This window comes from Marmota marmota, unplaced genomic scaffold (genome assembly GCF_001458135.2).
Source record: "Marmota marmota marmota unplaced genomic scaffold, marMar, whole genome shotgun sequence".
NCBI classification, from domain to species: domain Eukaryota; kingdom Metazoa; phylum Chordata; class Mammalia; order Rodentia; family Sciuridae; genus Marmota; species Marmota marmota.
The window spans coordinates 61446-76725 of NW_026000001.1; the positions used below are offsets into that span (position 1 = coordinate 61446).

The window sequence follows — 15280 nt, forward strand, 5'->3', positions numbered from 1 at the left end:
GCTCCAGGAAACGGCGCGCTAGCCGCTCCGCTCTCCTGCCAGCCCGACGCGCCTCAGACCACCCCGCCGACTCAGCCAGACCACCGGGCGGCGGCGGGGACAGCAGCCCGGCGTCCGAGCCTCATATACTTCCGCACGGACGGGGCGGGCAACGCGGATAGGAGCCCCGGACACCATGGGTACCCGGGCAGGGCCAGTGATCGCAGGCCAGCGGGAAACCTGGGCCTGAGAAGTGGGCAGCAGGAGCGGAGGGGGCCATGACCTCTGTGTGGAAACGTCTGCAGCGCGTGGGCAAGAGGGCCGCCAAGTTCCAGTTTGTGGCCTGTTACCACGAGCTGGTGTTGGAGTGCACCAAAAAATGGTGAGTGGGAGGGAGGCCTGAGGGACCATTCCAAGATTGGCTGGGACGCCATCAGGCGGTTTGAGCCTGAGAGAACTCTGCCCGCCAGCCCAATAGCCAAAGGGTTCCATCCCAGCTTGAGCCTGGGGTGCCAGACTGAGGGTCTCAGAAGTGCCTTGCAACTTGTGGAACCCCTAGAGTTGGGGGTGTGGGAACCTTCTTGGGGCTGGGGTCAGGGCTTGGAAGCCTGAGCATCTGTCTGTGCCCACAATTTCATCAGCTGTGGTCAGGGCTTCAGGAGGGAGGTTGGGGGGGTTGGGGCCAGAGAGATGGTAAGGCCGGCACTGGAAAATTGGAAGTTTTAAGGTCTACAGGTGGCCAGAGCTGGGGCAGAAACCTCATGGACCTTAGTCCAGCTTGGAACAAAGATGTTGTCCCCCTCTCAAGCCCTGCCCAGAGGACACCCCTCCCCTTTAGCCAGAGTGGGCTCTGGGAGGCTGGAAATGTCTTCACAATGTCCTTAAAAGGGGAAACTGAGCACTTGGAGGGATGAGGAGGGAGGCGGGGAGCAGCTTAAAGGGGCCTCAGGACCTAGGAGGTTTGGGGGGTCTGCAGTAGAGGACCTGCAGAGGGCCAGGTAGTAGGGTGAGGGTGCAGGCCCTGTCCTAGACTGCCAAAAGGGCCAGGGGCATCTGGTTCAATTGTCCCCACTGGCAGCTGCCGGCCCCTGCGTCACACCCTAAATATACGAGCTCCCTGGTGTCAGCTTCCCTTGGCTGGATTAGGGCACAGCTGTGGGGGCCTCATGGCCCAGCCCAGTGGGGCTAAATTTAGGTTCCCAAGGGTAAGGGCTGGGGCAGGAAGAAACCATGGGGTCTAAGGGGAGGGGAGTGAGCAAAGGCTGGGGTGCCTGAGGCAACTGATATATGTCTCAGGTCTTGCTCACACTGAGCCCTTCACTTGGCAGAAGCCCAGAGAGGATAGGGCCTGACTCGGGTAACACACCACAGAGCTAGCACTTGAACTCTGACCTCTGGCTTTTGCCTTAGCATCCTGGGTGAGGCCAGGGGGACGCTGAGCATTGTCCTGGACAGCAGGCCAGGGGTGCAGGCAGTGTCAATGCGGCTGAGTCACAGGCAGTGGGTAGGGCCTTCTGGGTTTCTTAGTCTGGAGACCAGGACAGGAAGCTGCCCCTGCCCAGGTTGGAGCTCCCTGGGAGGGTGTGCCTGGCCTGAGTCAGGCTGCCAACCAGGCCCCCGCCCTCCCTAGGCACCCCGTGTTTTGCTTCCCCTTTCTGGGAAGGCCTGTGGCTATCTTTGCTTGGCTATTGCCTGCAGTTTGGGGTTAGGGAAGAGAGCTTAGCTCTGGGCCAGAGGGCTCGGGGCTCAGCTGTGGGATCTTACTTGGTTGACCCCTTTGGGCCACAGCATCCTCAGGGGTTAATAGGAGAGCTATTTATCCGGGCTTGGCCTAGGAGGGGCAGTGAGTGGGCCAAACCCGAGCATCCTGGCATGGGGCTAGGGACAGGCAAGGAGTGCTGTTGGGTTCCTTTACCTGATTTTCCCTCAACCATCCTCATCCTTGGCAGCAGTTGGACACTAACTCCATCAGGCCCTCTCCCTCAGGCCCAGCCACGTCAGCTCCATGTGTGGAACTAGGCCCTGGGCTTCATGCCTCCTTTTGTCTTGGCCTCCACACATCCCTGCATCTCCTGAGTTGGCCCAGACCTTCTGGAAGTCTTCCCTGACTAGGCTACACTGACATCATCTTTCTGCAAAGCTAGGATCTAGGGCTCGGGGGCAGGCCCCGTGTCTGGGGCTCGCTCCCACCCTCTCCCCGGCCCTCTCCCTCCCTTGCACTTGCCTTCCCCTCTGCCTGGAGCCCTCTTGCTAGAGAACCCCAAATGACTCACCCCTCCCCAACTCACCTCTGCTCAGACATCCCCCTCCTGGCTCTCCCACAACCCCCTGAAGTTAGTTTGCCGTTTCTTTTCCTTCTTGCCTCCCACTTCCCTTGTCCTTAGCCCAGAGAGGTCTTGCCTTTCCATTTTTCCTCTCTGTTCCCCAAACTGGGCTGGGTTCATAATGGGCAGTGAGTGGGTACTTCACAAATAATTTGTGAGTGAACGGACTATTTTTACTCTGAGACTTTGTCTCTGCTTGTGTCTCTGAGTGTGTGTGTGTGCGTGTGTGCGCGTGCGTGTGCGTGTTTGTGCGTGCGTGTGCGTGTTTGTGTCCATCTGTCTTTTATGTCTGTCTCTGCTTTCCCTTTCTTCTTGTTAGCACTGGAGATGGAACTCAGGGGTACCTTTTACTACTAAGCTACATCCCCAGTCCTTTTTATTTTAAGACAGCATTTTGCTAAGTTGCTGAGGGCCTTGCTCAGTTGCTGAGGCTGGCCTCAAACTTGTGATCCTCCTGCCTCGGCCTCCTGAGTGGCTGGGATTACAGGCATGCACATGCCTCTCCTCTTTCCACATTCTTGTTGCTGGTCCATGTTGTCTGGGCCTTTGCCCTTGGCCTGGACTCCACCCTTCCTCAGCAGCCCCACCCTCACCCTGTGGCCCCAGATAAGGGGCTGCCCATGCCCTCTCCTGGGGGAAAGGGACAAGTGCTGAAGGAGGACCCTGAAGGAGGTGGAGAAGAGAAGGAAGACGAGATGAGGAGGCTGGGTGGGCCTGACTGAGCCCCCTCCTTCGCTCCCTCCCTCAGGCAGCCGGATAAGCTGGTGGTGGTGTGGACCCGGCGGAATCGTCGCATCTGCTCCAAGGTGGGGGACAGTGTGGTTGCAGGTTGGGGACAGGGCCTACCGGGTGGAGTGGGAGGCTGGTTGCAGCTGATGGGGAACTGGAGTGGGGTTCCAGGTCAGACCAGGATGCACAGGGGAGAGGAAGGTAGGGTCAAGTTTGGAGAGAAGGGAATGGGGGTGAGGGAGAAAGAGGTGAGTGCAGGGGAGGACTCACACTGTCCCTTTTAGGCCCATAGCTGGCAGCCAGGTATCCAGAACCCATACCGGGGCACCGTGGTGTGGATGGTGCCTGAGAACGTGGACATCTCCGTGACCCTGTACAGGGTGAGTCTCCAGCCTCTGGCATGGACAGGAGCAGGCAAGGGATTGCCGAGCTGGGCAGCCATGGGGCCCCTGGTGGGTTGTTCATCCAGTGAAAAAGAATAGAGGGGAGATACCCAGAATTTCTGGTGCGGGGGTTGCACTACTCCACGTGGGTGGCCCGGGAGTTCTTGGAGGAGTCGGCATTTGCCACACCTGCAGGAAGAGGGGCAGCTGGCATTGGGGAACAGAGGAGCTGGCTGCAGGCCCACAGGCGTGAAGGCCTCGCAGCTCCTGAGCCAGCTGAGGCTCTTCTGCTGCCCTCTCTGCAGCCCTGTACTCACTCATGCCCTTGTTCCCAGGACCCCCACGTGGACCAGTATGAGGCCAAAGAGTGGACATTTATTATTGAGAACGTGAGTGCTGGGGTGGGATGGAGAGGGCTGGGGTCCGGGGGATCTGAGGGCAGCATGGGTGCTCCTTGCTCCATTCCACCCCCGCCCACAGGAGTCCAAGGGGCAGCGGAAAGTGCTGGCCACAGCCGAGGTGGACCTGGCCCGTCATGCAGGGCCTGTTCCAGCCCAGGCCCCGCTGCGGCTGCTGTTGAAGCCCAAGTCTGTGAAGGTGGTGCAGGCTGAGCTGAGGCTAACTCTCTCGGGGGTGCTACTGCGGGAGGGCCGCGCCACGTGAGTGCCCACTTGCCCTCCTGGCCCTGGCCTGTGATCTCTGGCCCCAGCCCTCATCCCTGACCTCTCACCCCCAGGGATGATGACATGCAGAGCTTGGCCAGCCTCATGAGCGTGAAGCCTAGTGATGTGGGCAACTTGGACGACTTTGCTGAAAGTGACGAGGATGAGGCTAATGGCCCAGGGGCCCCTGAGGCCCGGGCTCGAGGCCCCCAGCCAGGTGGGCTCACAGCCTGCCAAGGCTGAGACTGCCAAAGCCTAGGAGCATTGGGGGTACCTAGGCTACAAGCCGCTGACTGTGCTGGGGTGGGGCCAGCTTGTGCATGCCCAGAGGTGGAAGCTCATTTCTGCCCAGCACTTCCAACCTGCCCAGCAGCCCTGTTTGTTCTAAATGGATTCTGCCCTATAGCATTGGTCTGACTGAGTCCTGTAGGATGGCTTCCCCTGCCCCTGGCCCTCTTAGCCCCGGGTTGGTGGGTGCCTGCCTGGACTGTGCCTGACCTGAGAAGCCCGGTCAGAGGCCCAGAGCTGAGCCGGGCTGCAGTCCAATCTCCCCACCCCTCACCACCTGTCCCTCCCTTCTGCTCATTAAGGCTTTTTGTCTGTCTGCCCCTGTGGTTTTCTTTCTCCTTCCTCTCTCTCTCTCTCTGCATCTGAGGGCCTGTCTCTTCTCGCAGGCCTGGGCGGTGCCCTGAGGCTGGGGTGTTTCCCAGGTAGGCCCTGTACTCTAGTTGGGGGAGGGGGTGTGACCTGCAGGCCTGCCCTGGGCTCATTGAACTCCCCATGCCAGATACCTCTCGGGAGCTGAAGACACTTTGTGAGGAGGAAGATGAAGGCCAAGTACAACCCCGGCAGGCAGGTGAGGCCCTGGGTTGGGATGGGGTGAGGACTGAACCCCAAGTTACAGGTCCCAGGCCTCAGTGGCTCCTCCCTTCCTCTCCAGCTGCCAGTCCTTCTAGTGCTGAGGATATCAGCCCAGCCCCCGTGAGTGCCCCTGCACCTGCAACTGGGGCCTCCCGAGGCCAGGGGTCAGAACCAGCTTCTGCAGCTGGGGGCCAGGTGGGGCCTGAGGCCCCAAGGCCCCCGGGAACCCCACCAGAGTCAAGGTGAGCTCTGGAACCAGCCTCCCCTGCCCCATCCTCCTGGGAGCAGTCCTCTCCTCCTGCCCTGCCTCGCCAGTGCCCCAGTAGGCTGAAGGATGGGGTAGACATGAGAATGGGGCCTGCATGAGCCCCCCAACACCCTTTCCTGCTCTCTCCTCAGGTCCTCGAGGCAGCCAGGCCAGGACACGGCCCCTACCCCAGCCCCTCGGCTCCGGAAAGGCTCTGAAGCTCCCCGGCCCCCGACCCCCAAAGGGGCTGATGAGGTCCCCAGTGCTTCAGAGGTTCCCCAAGCAGGAGTGGGTTCTTCTGGGGAGACCCAGACCTGGATAAGCCCCCAGGAAGGGACAAAGGCCCAGGGAGCCAGGCCAGGCCCAGACATTGAGGACCAAGGTCCCAGAGATACCTTGGGGATGCAGAGACCCAAAGTTGAAGAGGGGGACAATGGGGAAAGACCAGAGGCTAGTGGGGTGGACACTGCACAAAGGGCAGGAGTCACAGCTGGGAAGGCTGAAGAGAGGTCAGAATTCAGTAGAAAGGATGCTGAGCAGAGATCAAAGGTGAGTCTTCTAGCCTATAAGGGACCAGAGGCAACAGGGCTGATGCCTGAGGCATGTTTTAGGGTAACTCCTGAGGCTCCTCCAAGGGGCTCTCAGGGGAAGATGGGGTTCAGAGCCCAGGAAGAGACGACTGCAGGCCTGAAGCCACCTCTAGTAGAGCTTGTAGAACACTCTGGACATCTCAGTGACCTCGGGGGGGCCAGGACTGCTGTAGGCCAGGAGAGAGAGGATGCAGAGGTGAGGGGCAGAGCCCCTGGTGTTGGGAGGACAGCCCTGCAGCAGGGCCCCTCTGCCGGAGCAGCAAGCACCAGGCCCCAGGTGAGCAGGTTTCAGGGGGCCCCATCATCAGCTGACCAGGGGGCAATATCTAGGGATCTGAGGGTCTGGGAGGAAGAATCTGACCAGTCAAGGGTCCTGGGAACAGAGGGTGGGCTAGCAGAGTGGGAGGAATTGAAGACTCAGAAGACAGGCACAAGCAGGTCAGTGTTCCCAGTGAAGGAAACTGGTAGAGCGGAAGCTGAGGTATTGGAGGCCCAGGCAACAGAGGCAGGAAGATCAGGGGTCCTGGACGTAGAGGCTGCTGGGACAGCCGAGTTGGAGGTATCAAGGACTCAGGAGATACCTGAATGTTCTGGGTTGCTGAGGATAGAAGCTGAGATAGCAGAATCTGAGATATTAGGGATCCTAGAGATGGGGAGAGGAAGTTCTAAGGTACCAGAGACAGAGGCTGGGGAGGCAGAAGCTAAAATATTGGAGGCCCAGGAAATAGCAACTGACAGTTCAGAGGTTCCAAGAATAGCAGTTGAGGTGGCCGAATCTGAGATATTAGGAGCCCAGGATACAAAGTTGGGGGTTTGGGGGATCCCAGGGGTACAGACTAGGACAGCAGAGGCTGAGATGTCAGGGATCCAAGAGGTAGCACCTAGGGGTTCAAGGGCCCCAAGGATACAACCTGAGATTGCAGGGGGTTCCCAGGAGACAGAGGTAGGAGATTTAGAGGTTTCAGTGATAGAAACTGAGGCAGCACATGCTGAGATATTGGGGGCCCAGGAGACAGAGGTAGGAGGTTCAGGGGTTCTGAGGATTGATACTGGGACAGCAGAAGCTGAGATGTTAGGGATCCAGGAGATAGTAGCTGGGGGTTCAGGGGTCCCAGGGTTAGAAGCTGAGATAGCCAGGGCCCAGGAGACAGAGGTGGAGCACTCTGGGGTCTCAGGGCCTATGGCTGAAGTGGCAGAGGCTGAGATGCAGAGTATGGAAACTACAGTTCCAGAGCCTGGGGAGACACAGACTGAGAATTTGGAGGTCCAGGAGGCAGATACTAGGGTCTGGGGAGCTCTGAAAAAGGAGGATTTAAGGGCTCCAGGTACTAAGCAAAGAGTTTTAAGGTACCAGGAAGTAGGGGTAGAGGTTTTAGTGGGAGGAAAAGAGACTAAAGTTTTGAGGGCCCAAGGGGCAGAGCCTCATGTTTGGGGGTTGTCAGAGGTCAAATCTGAGGTTTGGGGGGCCCAGAAAACAGACATGGTCAGTTTAGAGCCCCCAGAGAGCAAATCTGTTATTTTTGAGGCCCAGGAAGCAGAGGTTGGGGTCTTGGGAACCAAGAAAGGGCAAGAAGCTGAGGGAAGCCTCCCAAAGGCCAGTCTGATTTCAATGCAGGTGGCCAGCGGGGCGGGGGCTGGGGTGCCCAGGCCCTCGGGGGCCTCTTCCCCAGGGGAGCCTGAAGAGGACAGGAGGCTGCCGGGCAGCCAGGTAGGGATGGGGGCCGCCGAGGGCCCAGCCTGCTTCTTCTCACTAACCTGGGGCTGAGCGAACGGCGGCTCTGCATGGACCCACCTGGTGGACTGAGATGGGATGGGATGGGGAGCTCAGCTTCAAGAGCCCCCTCATCCCTTCCTTCCTCAGGATGTCCCGGCTCTCCCACCCTGTCTTCCCTGGGTCGCATGGAGCTGGATACGCCTAAGCTGGTTTTCTGGGCTGACTGAGATGTGGCTGCTGGTGACCTCTGATCTTGCCTGGGGGCATCTGACCTTTTAAGTGACCTTGGCAGATAACACCCTTGAGCTGGATACCCTTTTACCTGACCCCAAGGTTCTGGCCAAGTGGTCTCTGAAGACCCCTGCAAACTCAGAGCTGGGGTTGTTTTGTGCCAAGCCTGAGCTTCCCAAAGGGCAGAGGGAATAGGTCCCAGATGCACATCACCTAAGCCCACCTCTTTGTCCTTAGGCACCACCTACCCTGGTCAGCTCCAGCCAGTCCCTGCTGGAGTGGTGCCAAGAGGTCACCACCGGCTACCGTGGTGTCCGCATCACCAACTTCACCACATCCTGGCGCAACGGCTTGGCCTTCTGTGCCATTCTGCACCGATTCTACCCAGACAAGATGTGAGCTTGGGGGGCAGGCAATGACTGGGGGAGCCTGTAGGGAGAGTAGTCCAGCTTCTGACCAGCACTCTTTCTGCAGTGACTATGCCTCCCTTGACCCGCTCAACATCAAACAGAACAACAAGCAGGTGAGATGGGGGAGAGAGCCTGGGGGGGGGGGATGAGGGTCTAGAGTGATGCTGAAGACCTGAGAATTGGGGAATCTATGGGCTGCAGGGACCTGCCAATGTGGCTTTTGGACCTATGTCACCCTTTTTTGTCATTAAATTGTTTCATTTAGTTTGTTTTGGTGTTTTTTTAAAAGCATTATTTCCCCCAGATCCTTTTTCCAAAACCACCCTTTGGTAACAGGGGTGGACAGTGCAGTTGCTAAGTAACGCTTTGGCGGGGGGCCCTGTTGCTAGATTTCCCTCCGCAGGAGGTAGAAGGCGTTGCTAGGCAAACCCTGGCTTGCAACTCGGGGGACCCCCTGAGCGGGCTGGCCCTGGGCTGCAGTTGCTGGGTAACGCCGGTGGCTACCACGGCTGCTGACCCTGAGTGCACCCTTCCTAGGCCTTCGATGGCTTCGCGGCCCTGGGCGTGTCGCGGCTGCTGGAGCCCGCTGACATGGTGCTGCTGTCTGTGCCCGACAAGCTCATCGTCATGACATACCTGTGCCAGATCCGTGCCTTCTGCACCGGGCAGGAGCTGCAGCTGGTGCAGTTGGAGGGCGGTGGTGGTGCCGGCACATACCGCGTGGGCAGCGCCCAGGCGAGTCCTCCCGACGATCTGGATGCCAGCGGCCTGGCGCAGCGGTTGCGCGAGCACGGGGCCGAGGCTTCCAAGGAGCCCAAGGAGGCCACTGGCCGTGAGAACCGAGCGGCCACCAAGGGCGTGGACGCGGTCTGCACGTCCAAGGACGGAGAGACCGAGGCCATAGGGGAAGCGTGCCCGGCAGGGACCCCCGGGGAGGGCTCCGGAGCCCGGTCACCCCCGTCCCCAGTGCCCCTAGCGGAGGGGCTGGTGAATGGGGCGGGGGGGCCGAGTGGCGCGAGTGGTGCGGGCGGTGTGAGACTGCGACGGTCTTCCATCAATGCCGAGGCCGGGCCCGTGCCGCCACCCAGAGCGCATGGCTCCTTCTCCCACGTACGCGACGCGGACCTGCTGAAGAAGAGGCGCTCTCGGCTGCGGAACAGCAACTCCTTTTCGGTGGACGACCCGGACTCGGGAGCCGCGGGAGCTTCGGCAGCCGTCGCTGCGGTGAGTGCCCCGCTTCCGCTGCAGCTTGAGGTGGTAAGGAGCTGGGCAAAGAAAGACCCTGAGTGGCCCCAAGGACAGAGCTGGTTGCGAGGGCAGCAGCTGAAGAGCAACGGGACTCAGCTGGATGCTGAAAGGCCTCTGATCAGAGGGACCCTTGTGTGGTATTCGTTCCTCATCTGGAGACATTGTTAAACCAAGGCCCATCGGGCCCTCAGTGGGCCTGGACTTTGTTGCCTGCCTGGGATATATGCCAGCGGTTTTTAATATTTGTCACCCATTTTGAGGAACCATGGGCTGTAGTAGGAAGTTTCCAGAAGGCTCTGTATTGTCAGCACTGGGCACAGTGCTTTGTGGACTATAGAGTTCAGGCCTTTCTCTGTAAGCGGCCCTTAGCAGGCACAATTGGGGCAGGGTGTCTGTCCTCAAGGGGTCCTCTTAATCCTAAGATTCTCCACCTTGGATCTGTAACAACAGATGCTGGAGACCAGGTTCCTTTTCTTCTGGAATGGGAGGTTGGAGGTGGAAGACCCTACTGGGGCCTGTGTCCCAGCCCCCACCCCCTGCAGGTCTCTGGTCATGTCACAGAGTGTTACATCACTGTGCTCAAGGGGAGACAGTCCTGGAGAGAATAGGGACTCATTGAATGACTCATGTCACTAAAGTCCAGGCTCTGGCTTTGAAGCTGGGGTCTATGACAGTAGGGGCAGTTCTGTCAGGCCACTTCATGCCTGCAACTGCCCAATAGTCCTTGAGTTCAGAAGAAGGAAGGGACTGCATTAGAAAAGGCTTTCTGGAAGAAGTAGCAGCCCTTGAGCTCCTTGATAAGATAGGAGGGCTTTCCCAGGTGAAAAATGGGAAGGGCGGCTCTTAAGAGAAGGAACCTGCACAAGCAAAAACGGGGCAGCAGGCAAGTTCAGGGCTTGTTTAGGGAACTGCCAGTCATCTTCCAGAAGGTCCGCAGATGGTAGTGAGGCCAGGCTGAGGGCTGAAGTGTCAGGTCAGAGGCACAGGGTTGAGCCTGTGAAGGGGAGCCTGAGAGGGCCCTCATCAGAGATAAGGTAGGCAGGCATCAGTGGGACACAGCCACCTCTAGCCCAACTGGTGAGTGTCAGTGGCTCTTTAAATCTTAAAGGGGAAGCTCTAGCCTACATCCTGCTGGGACCTTGTCCCAGCATCTGGTTCTTCCAAGCCTGGCTCTCCTCTAGCGCCTGCCCCACAGGAGATAATGACCCAGGGGCCTGGGGAAGGCTCCTCCTCATTGGTCGCCCCCATCCCCAGTGCCCCACATGTACAGAGGGAGGTGGCTCTGCCTGGCCCCACCCTTGGGAATCCCCGTGGCACCTAGAAGCTGGAGTGGGGATGAAGCAACTCCATGAGAAAAGCAGATGCTTCTGGTGCAGCCCTGCAAGGCTTCCTGGAGGAGGGGCCACATTAAGGGTATAGAAAGAGGAATTTGGGTCAGACATGAGGAAGAAGCATTGGAATTCCCATCAGCGCCGGCGTGAGTAAACTCAATTCTTGCTGTGGTTGGCTTTCTCCTCTTCCTGCCTCTGCCTGCCTTGTCGGTTGAGCCCCCTCCTAATTGCTGGCCTGCCACATGACCCCTCACAGTGCCCATTCCAGGGAAGTATAACTACCCCATTTTCCACGTTGGAACATCAAAGCTCAGAAAGATGAAGAGGCGGAGAATATGAACCTATGTTCTGAACCTGAGCTCTTAGGTGGCGCCCCCTGCTGGCCCAGCTCTGTGGATGCACTGTGCTATCCTGGGCAAACACATTTAAGCTCTGTGTGCTCTTTCCTTGGGGCCAAGAAACAAAGGTATGAAAGCCCTTTGAAAAGAAGCCTGCAGGTACTACTTAGGGTACTGTAAAAAAGGGAGCTCCGTGTTCCCCTAGATGCCATTCTGGAGCCCTGCAACTTTTATGTCCTAGGGAGCTGGGGTTTCTCCCCATTTTACATATAAGGACACACACAGAAAAAAATCCCAGTGGGAGTTCAAGATTGGAAGTAAGTCTTGGGTGAAACAGCGCTGGACCCCAGATCATCTCTCATATGGGCTTCATCTCTGACCCTCAGTTTCCTTATCTGTAAAGTGAGGGTGGTAATGGTCCCCACTTCACCAGGTCGTCAGGTAAACTAAATGAAAAAGCAAGGTAATGTGCTTTACAGTGCCAACTCGAATTTTTGATAGATATTTGTTATTATTAATTATTATTTGATATTATTATTAATTAGTATACCCCGGGTGCATGATAGGGCCCAGCCCTATCTGAAGGAGAGCCCTTTGGTCAGGGAGACATGCATAGCCAACAGCATGGTAAAGTGTGGGTAGGATCAAAGCTGTCATGGGAAAGGCCTTGAAGGAAGCATCTGCCTAGACTGGGGACCAGGACAGGCTTCAGGAGGTAGGCAGAAAGGAATGTGGGAACCTGAGGGGGCCCCAGCAGGAGGCAAGCTGAGCTGAGTCATGAAAGTGTCCAGTTGGTTTAGGGCAATTTAAGATGGAGGCTCATTTCAGGCTGAGAGTACTTTTTAGGGAACTGAAAGTCCATCACTATGGCATCTACATGGGACTCAGGATGGTAGGGGAATTGAGGCTAGAGCCACCCACAGGCTTTGGCAGTGAGGCTGAGGACTGAGAAGAGGTACAAAGAGAATAACGCCATCAATGAAGGTTTTGGGAAGACCTCTCAGTTGTGGCATGGGGGTAGAGTTGCAGGCAGGGCATAGTGGTGGCTGGTGCGGAAGCCACCACTGACCCAGGTTTTAGAGGATGGTACCCTGTCCAAAAATGTCCTGGGCTGCTTCCGAGAGGTTGCAGCCTGGGGCAAACAGTGAGGGGACTGGATACCTTCTCTCCACCCTGTGAAACAGAAAGGTGGTCAGAGCAGCATTGTCAAGGAACTAGAATGTCAGATGAGCTAAAGTGGGAGCCCCCAGGGCTGACAGTCCCGGCAGGATGACTATCAGGAGTGAGATACATCACCCTGGACTTCCAGGGTAAAATTTTCAGGTCCAGGCAACCTGGATTCTGGGTGTAGGAACGGATAATAAGGTGGGAGGGTGCCCCCTTTTGGCTGGGAGATGGAGGTGCTGGCTCAGGATGGCCTATATCCAAAGATGGGGCTGCATCGTGGCAGCTCAATGTCACTTCCAGGGGCCCTGGCATGATGAGAGTGCCAGCACTGGGTGACAGGAGTCAGGTGGCCTGGGGGGGGGCTCCATGGAGGGGTTGGTAATCACCCTAGTCCCAGGAATGAGGACTTGGAGGCTTGGAGGGTTGGTGTGGACGGGCCAGGACCGTGGGCTGGGAGTGGAGGCCTGGCCTTTGCTTAAGGAGGTACTTTCCCCAAAAGAAGGTGGTTGGGAACTGTAGAAAGTGCTGGGTAGCAGGGTGTGGGAGAGCAGACTCTGCTTTCCCTCTGTGTGAGAGGCGCTGGCTGGCCCAGGCTGGGGCTGTCAGGGAACCCCTCCCAACCCTCACTGGCCCTTTTTTCCACAGGAAAGCCCAAGCCCTGACCCCAGCCCTACCCCTGGCCCACCCACAGCCACTGCCCTGCAGCAGCTCCCTGGTGAGTAGTTTGGGGGTGGGGTGACCCCCAGCTCAGCTCAGCAGCTCACAAATCCTGGGCTGAGGATTTCCTGGGGCATGTGTTGGCTGGAGATGCCTTAGCCTGTCTCTGTCTACAGGTGGCAGTACCCCATTGGAGGAGTTACCCCCAAGTCCAGGGGAGGAGGCTGGACTGGTATGTAGGGCTAAATGGGGGAAACTGGTGGGTGGGAACTTCCTAGGCAGAGCGTGGACTGAGCCCACCTATTCCCTGATCCCCTTTCCACCCCCAGCAACGCTTCCAGGACACCAGTCAGTATGTTTGTGCAGAGCTGCAGGCCCTGGAACAGGAGCAGAGGCAGATAGATGGGCGGGCTGCTGAGGTGGAGAAGCAGCTGAGGAGCCTCATGGAGTCAGGTGGGGCTTGCCTCTGGGGTCCACTCCTCAACACACACCGCCAGATCTAACCAGCCCTGCAGCTTCTTCGGGCCTTAGGAGGATCTGGGAGTAGGCCCAGCTGGAGTCATCATCCCTTTTTATAGCTGGGCATGCTGAGCCCTAAGTGGGGAGCAGCTTGCTGGAGGCACACAGCTCAGACTTCAGGGATGCCACAAGGAAGCAAACCCCTCCCCCAACCCCCAGCTGTGCTGCTCTGACTGGCAGATGTCCAGTGACTGTCCTGGCCTAATTCAGGTGCCAACAGGCTGCAGGAGGAGATGCTGATCCAGGAGTGGTTCACCCTGGTCAACAAGAAGAATGCTCTCATCCGAAGGCAGGATCAGCTGCAGCTGCTGTGAGTACCAGTCCCAGCAGCGGGCCTGCTGCCCCACCAACCCAGACCCCACCAGCTCAGGCCCTGCCCCCAGCTGGCGTAGGGAGGACGAGCGGAGGGACTCTTAGCTACTTTGGTTAGAGCTATTTGCTGCTTTCTTCTTTCTAAGAAAAATCTGTTTGAAAACCATTGTTCAGTCATCGTATTAATTTTTTGTGCTTATTTCCTGTGTAAAGAGCATACCTTTTTATTAATGATAAAGCAAAGACTCAGAGAAAATTTTGGCCCAGAAGGGACAGAGCTAAGTCCTCCAATGGGACCCTCTGCCTTTTCAGTAGGAAAAACAGGCCTGGAGGGATCTGAGCAGGCTCCCAAGTGGAGTCAGAAGCAACTGTCCCTATTATTCTCCATGGTGGAGATGATTTTGCCTCCCTTTTGCATTGGGGAATTTTTATTTATTTATTTATTTGTGCCAGGGATTGAGCCCTGGGGTGCTACTGAGCCATATCCCAGCCCTTTTTATATTTTATTTGAGATAGAGTCTTACTAGGTTGAGAGCCTTGGCTAAGTTGCTGAGGCTGGCTTTGTACTCCCAATCCTCCTGCCTCGACTTCCTGAGTCACTGGGTTACAGGTGTGCACCACCACACCTAGTAACATTTTGGATAACTTTTTCAGAACAAGTTTAGCCTAATACTTCCATCCACATACCTTCTGGGTTGTTTCTTATTTTAAAAATGGGCGTGGACAGCATAAATATCCAATAATTGGAGACCAGTCAGAACGAAAGGGAATTCTCCATGGGGACTGGGGTATGCTTTTGAGATCAGCCTGAGGGCTAAGGGAACAGGTGGGGTGGGATGGGGCCACAGAGCCCTCAGAGCCCTGGGCACTCCCACCCTGTGCGCTTTCCTTACCTGACCTGCATCCTGCTTCCCAGCATCGAGGAGCAGGACTTGGAGCGGAGGTTTGAGCTGCTGAGCCGGGAGCTGCGGGCCATGCTGGCCATCGAAGGTGGGAAACAGGGCTGAACGGGGCTGGAGGCAGGACAGTGCCACTGGGGCACTCCTGACTCAGGCTACTGCGCCCTCAGACTGGCAGAAAACCGAGGCGCAGCAGCACCGGGAGCAGCTCCTGCTGGAGGAGCTGGTGTCGCTGGTGAACCAGCGCGACGAGCTGGTCCGGGACCTGGATCACAAGGAGCGGATGTGAGTGGGGACCGGGGAACAGGAGTGGACCCAGGGCGCCGGTGTGGATCGCGGGTCGGCCCAGGCTGGGCTGACTTGAACCTCTTCCCTGCCAGCGCCCTGGAGGAGGACGAGCGTCTGGCACGCGGCCTGGAGCAGCGGCGCCGCAAGCTTAGCCGGCAGCTGAGCCGGCGCGAACGCTGCGCACTGAGCTGAGCCGCCCGGGCTGGCAGGCCTCCCCGGCCTCCCGGCCTCCCCAGCCTCCGGGTCTTCCCGCCTCCCGGCCCGCAGCTTCGCTCGCCTCCCGCGGCCTGTGCTGGGGAGAACCCGGCCCTCGGGATGGGGCGTATGGCCTCTGGGCTGTTGGAGCCACTGCATCGGACCGGCCCGGCCGGCTGGCATCCCTGGCAGACCG

The 15280-nt window shown here is 58.0% G+C and overlaps 1 protein-coding gene across 10 annotated transcripts in view; it reads left to right on the top strand.

The window, feature by feature from the left end:
• Ehbp1l1 (EH domain binding protein 1 like 1) overlaps nt 1-15280 on the top strand; it is a 22761-nt gene that overhangs the window by 7000 nt on the left and 481 nt on the right. The window contains exons 1-20 of one of the 10 annotated variants that reach the window (XM_015503106.2): nt 7-361; nt 3052-3109; nt 3317-3412; nt 3751-3804; nt 3896-4074; nt 4152-4294; nt 4752-4787; nt 4865-4933; nt 5018-5180; nt 5338-7483; nt 7958-8115; nt 8195-8243; nt 8668-9354; nt 12860-12929; nt 13048-13103; nt 13201-13324; nt 13601-13700; nt 14619-14692; nt 14772-14886; nt 14982-15247. In XM_015503106.2, coding sequence (XP_015358592.1) covers nt 258-361; nt 3052-3109; nt 3317-3412; nt 3751-3804; nt 3896-4074; nt 4152-4294; nt 4752-4787; nt 4865-4933; nt 5018-5180; nt 5338-7483; nt 7958-8115; nt 8195-8243; nt 8668-9354; nt 12860-12929; nt 13048-13103; nt 13201-13324; nt 13601-13700; nt 14619-14692; nt 14772-14886; nt 14982-15081 — 4581 coding nt within the window. In that variant the 5' untranslated portion in view covers nt 7-257 and the 3' untranslated portion in view covers nt 15082-15247. Of the gene's footprint in view, nt 1-6; nt 362-3051; nt 3110-3316; nt 3413-3750; nt 3805-3895; nt 4075-4151; nt 4295-4751; nt 4788-4864; nt 4934-5017; nt 5181-5337; nt 7484-7957; nt 8116-8194; nt 8244-8667; nt 9355-12859; nt 12930-13047; nt 13104-13200; nt 13325-13600; nt 13701-14618; nt 14693-14771; nt 14887-14981; nt 15248-15280 lie in introns of those variants that run through there. The other 9 variants (XM_048807636.1, XM_048807637.1, XM_048807638.1 and 6 more) reach the window with 9 other exon arrangements.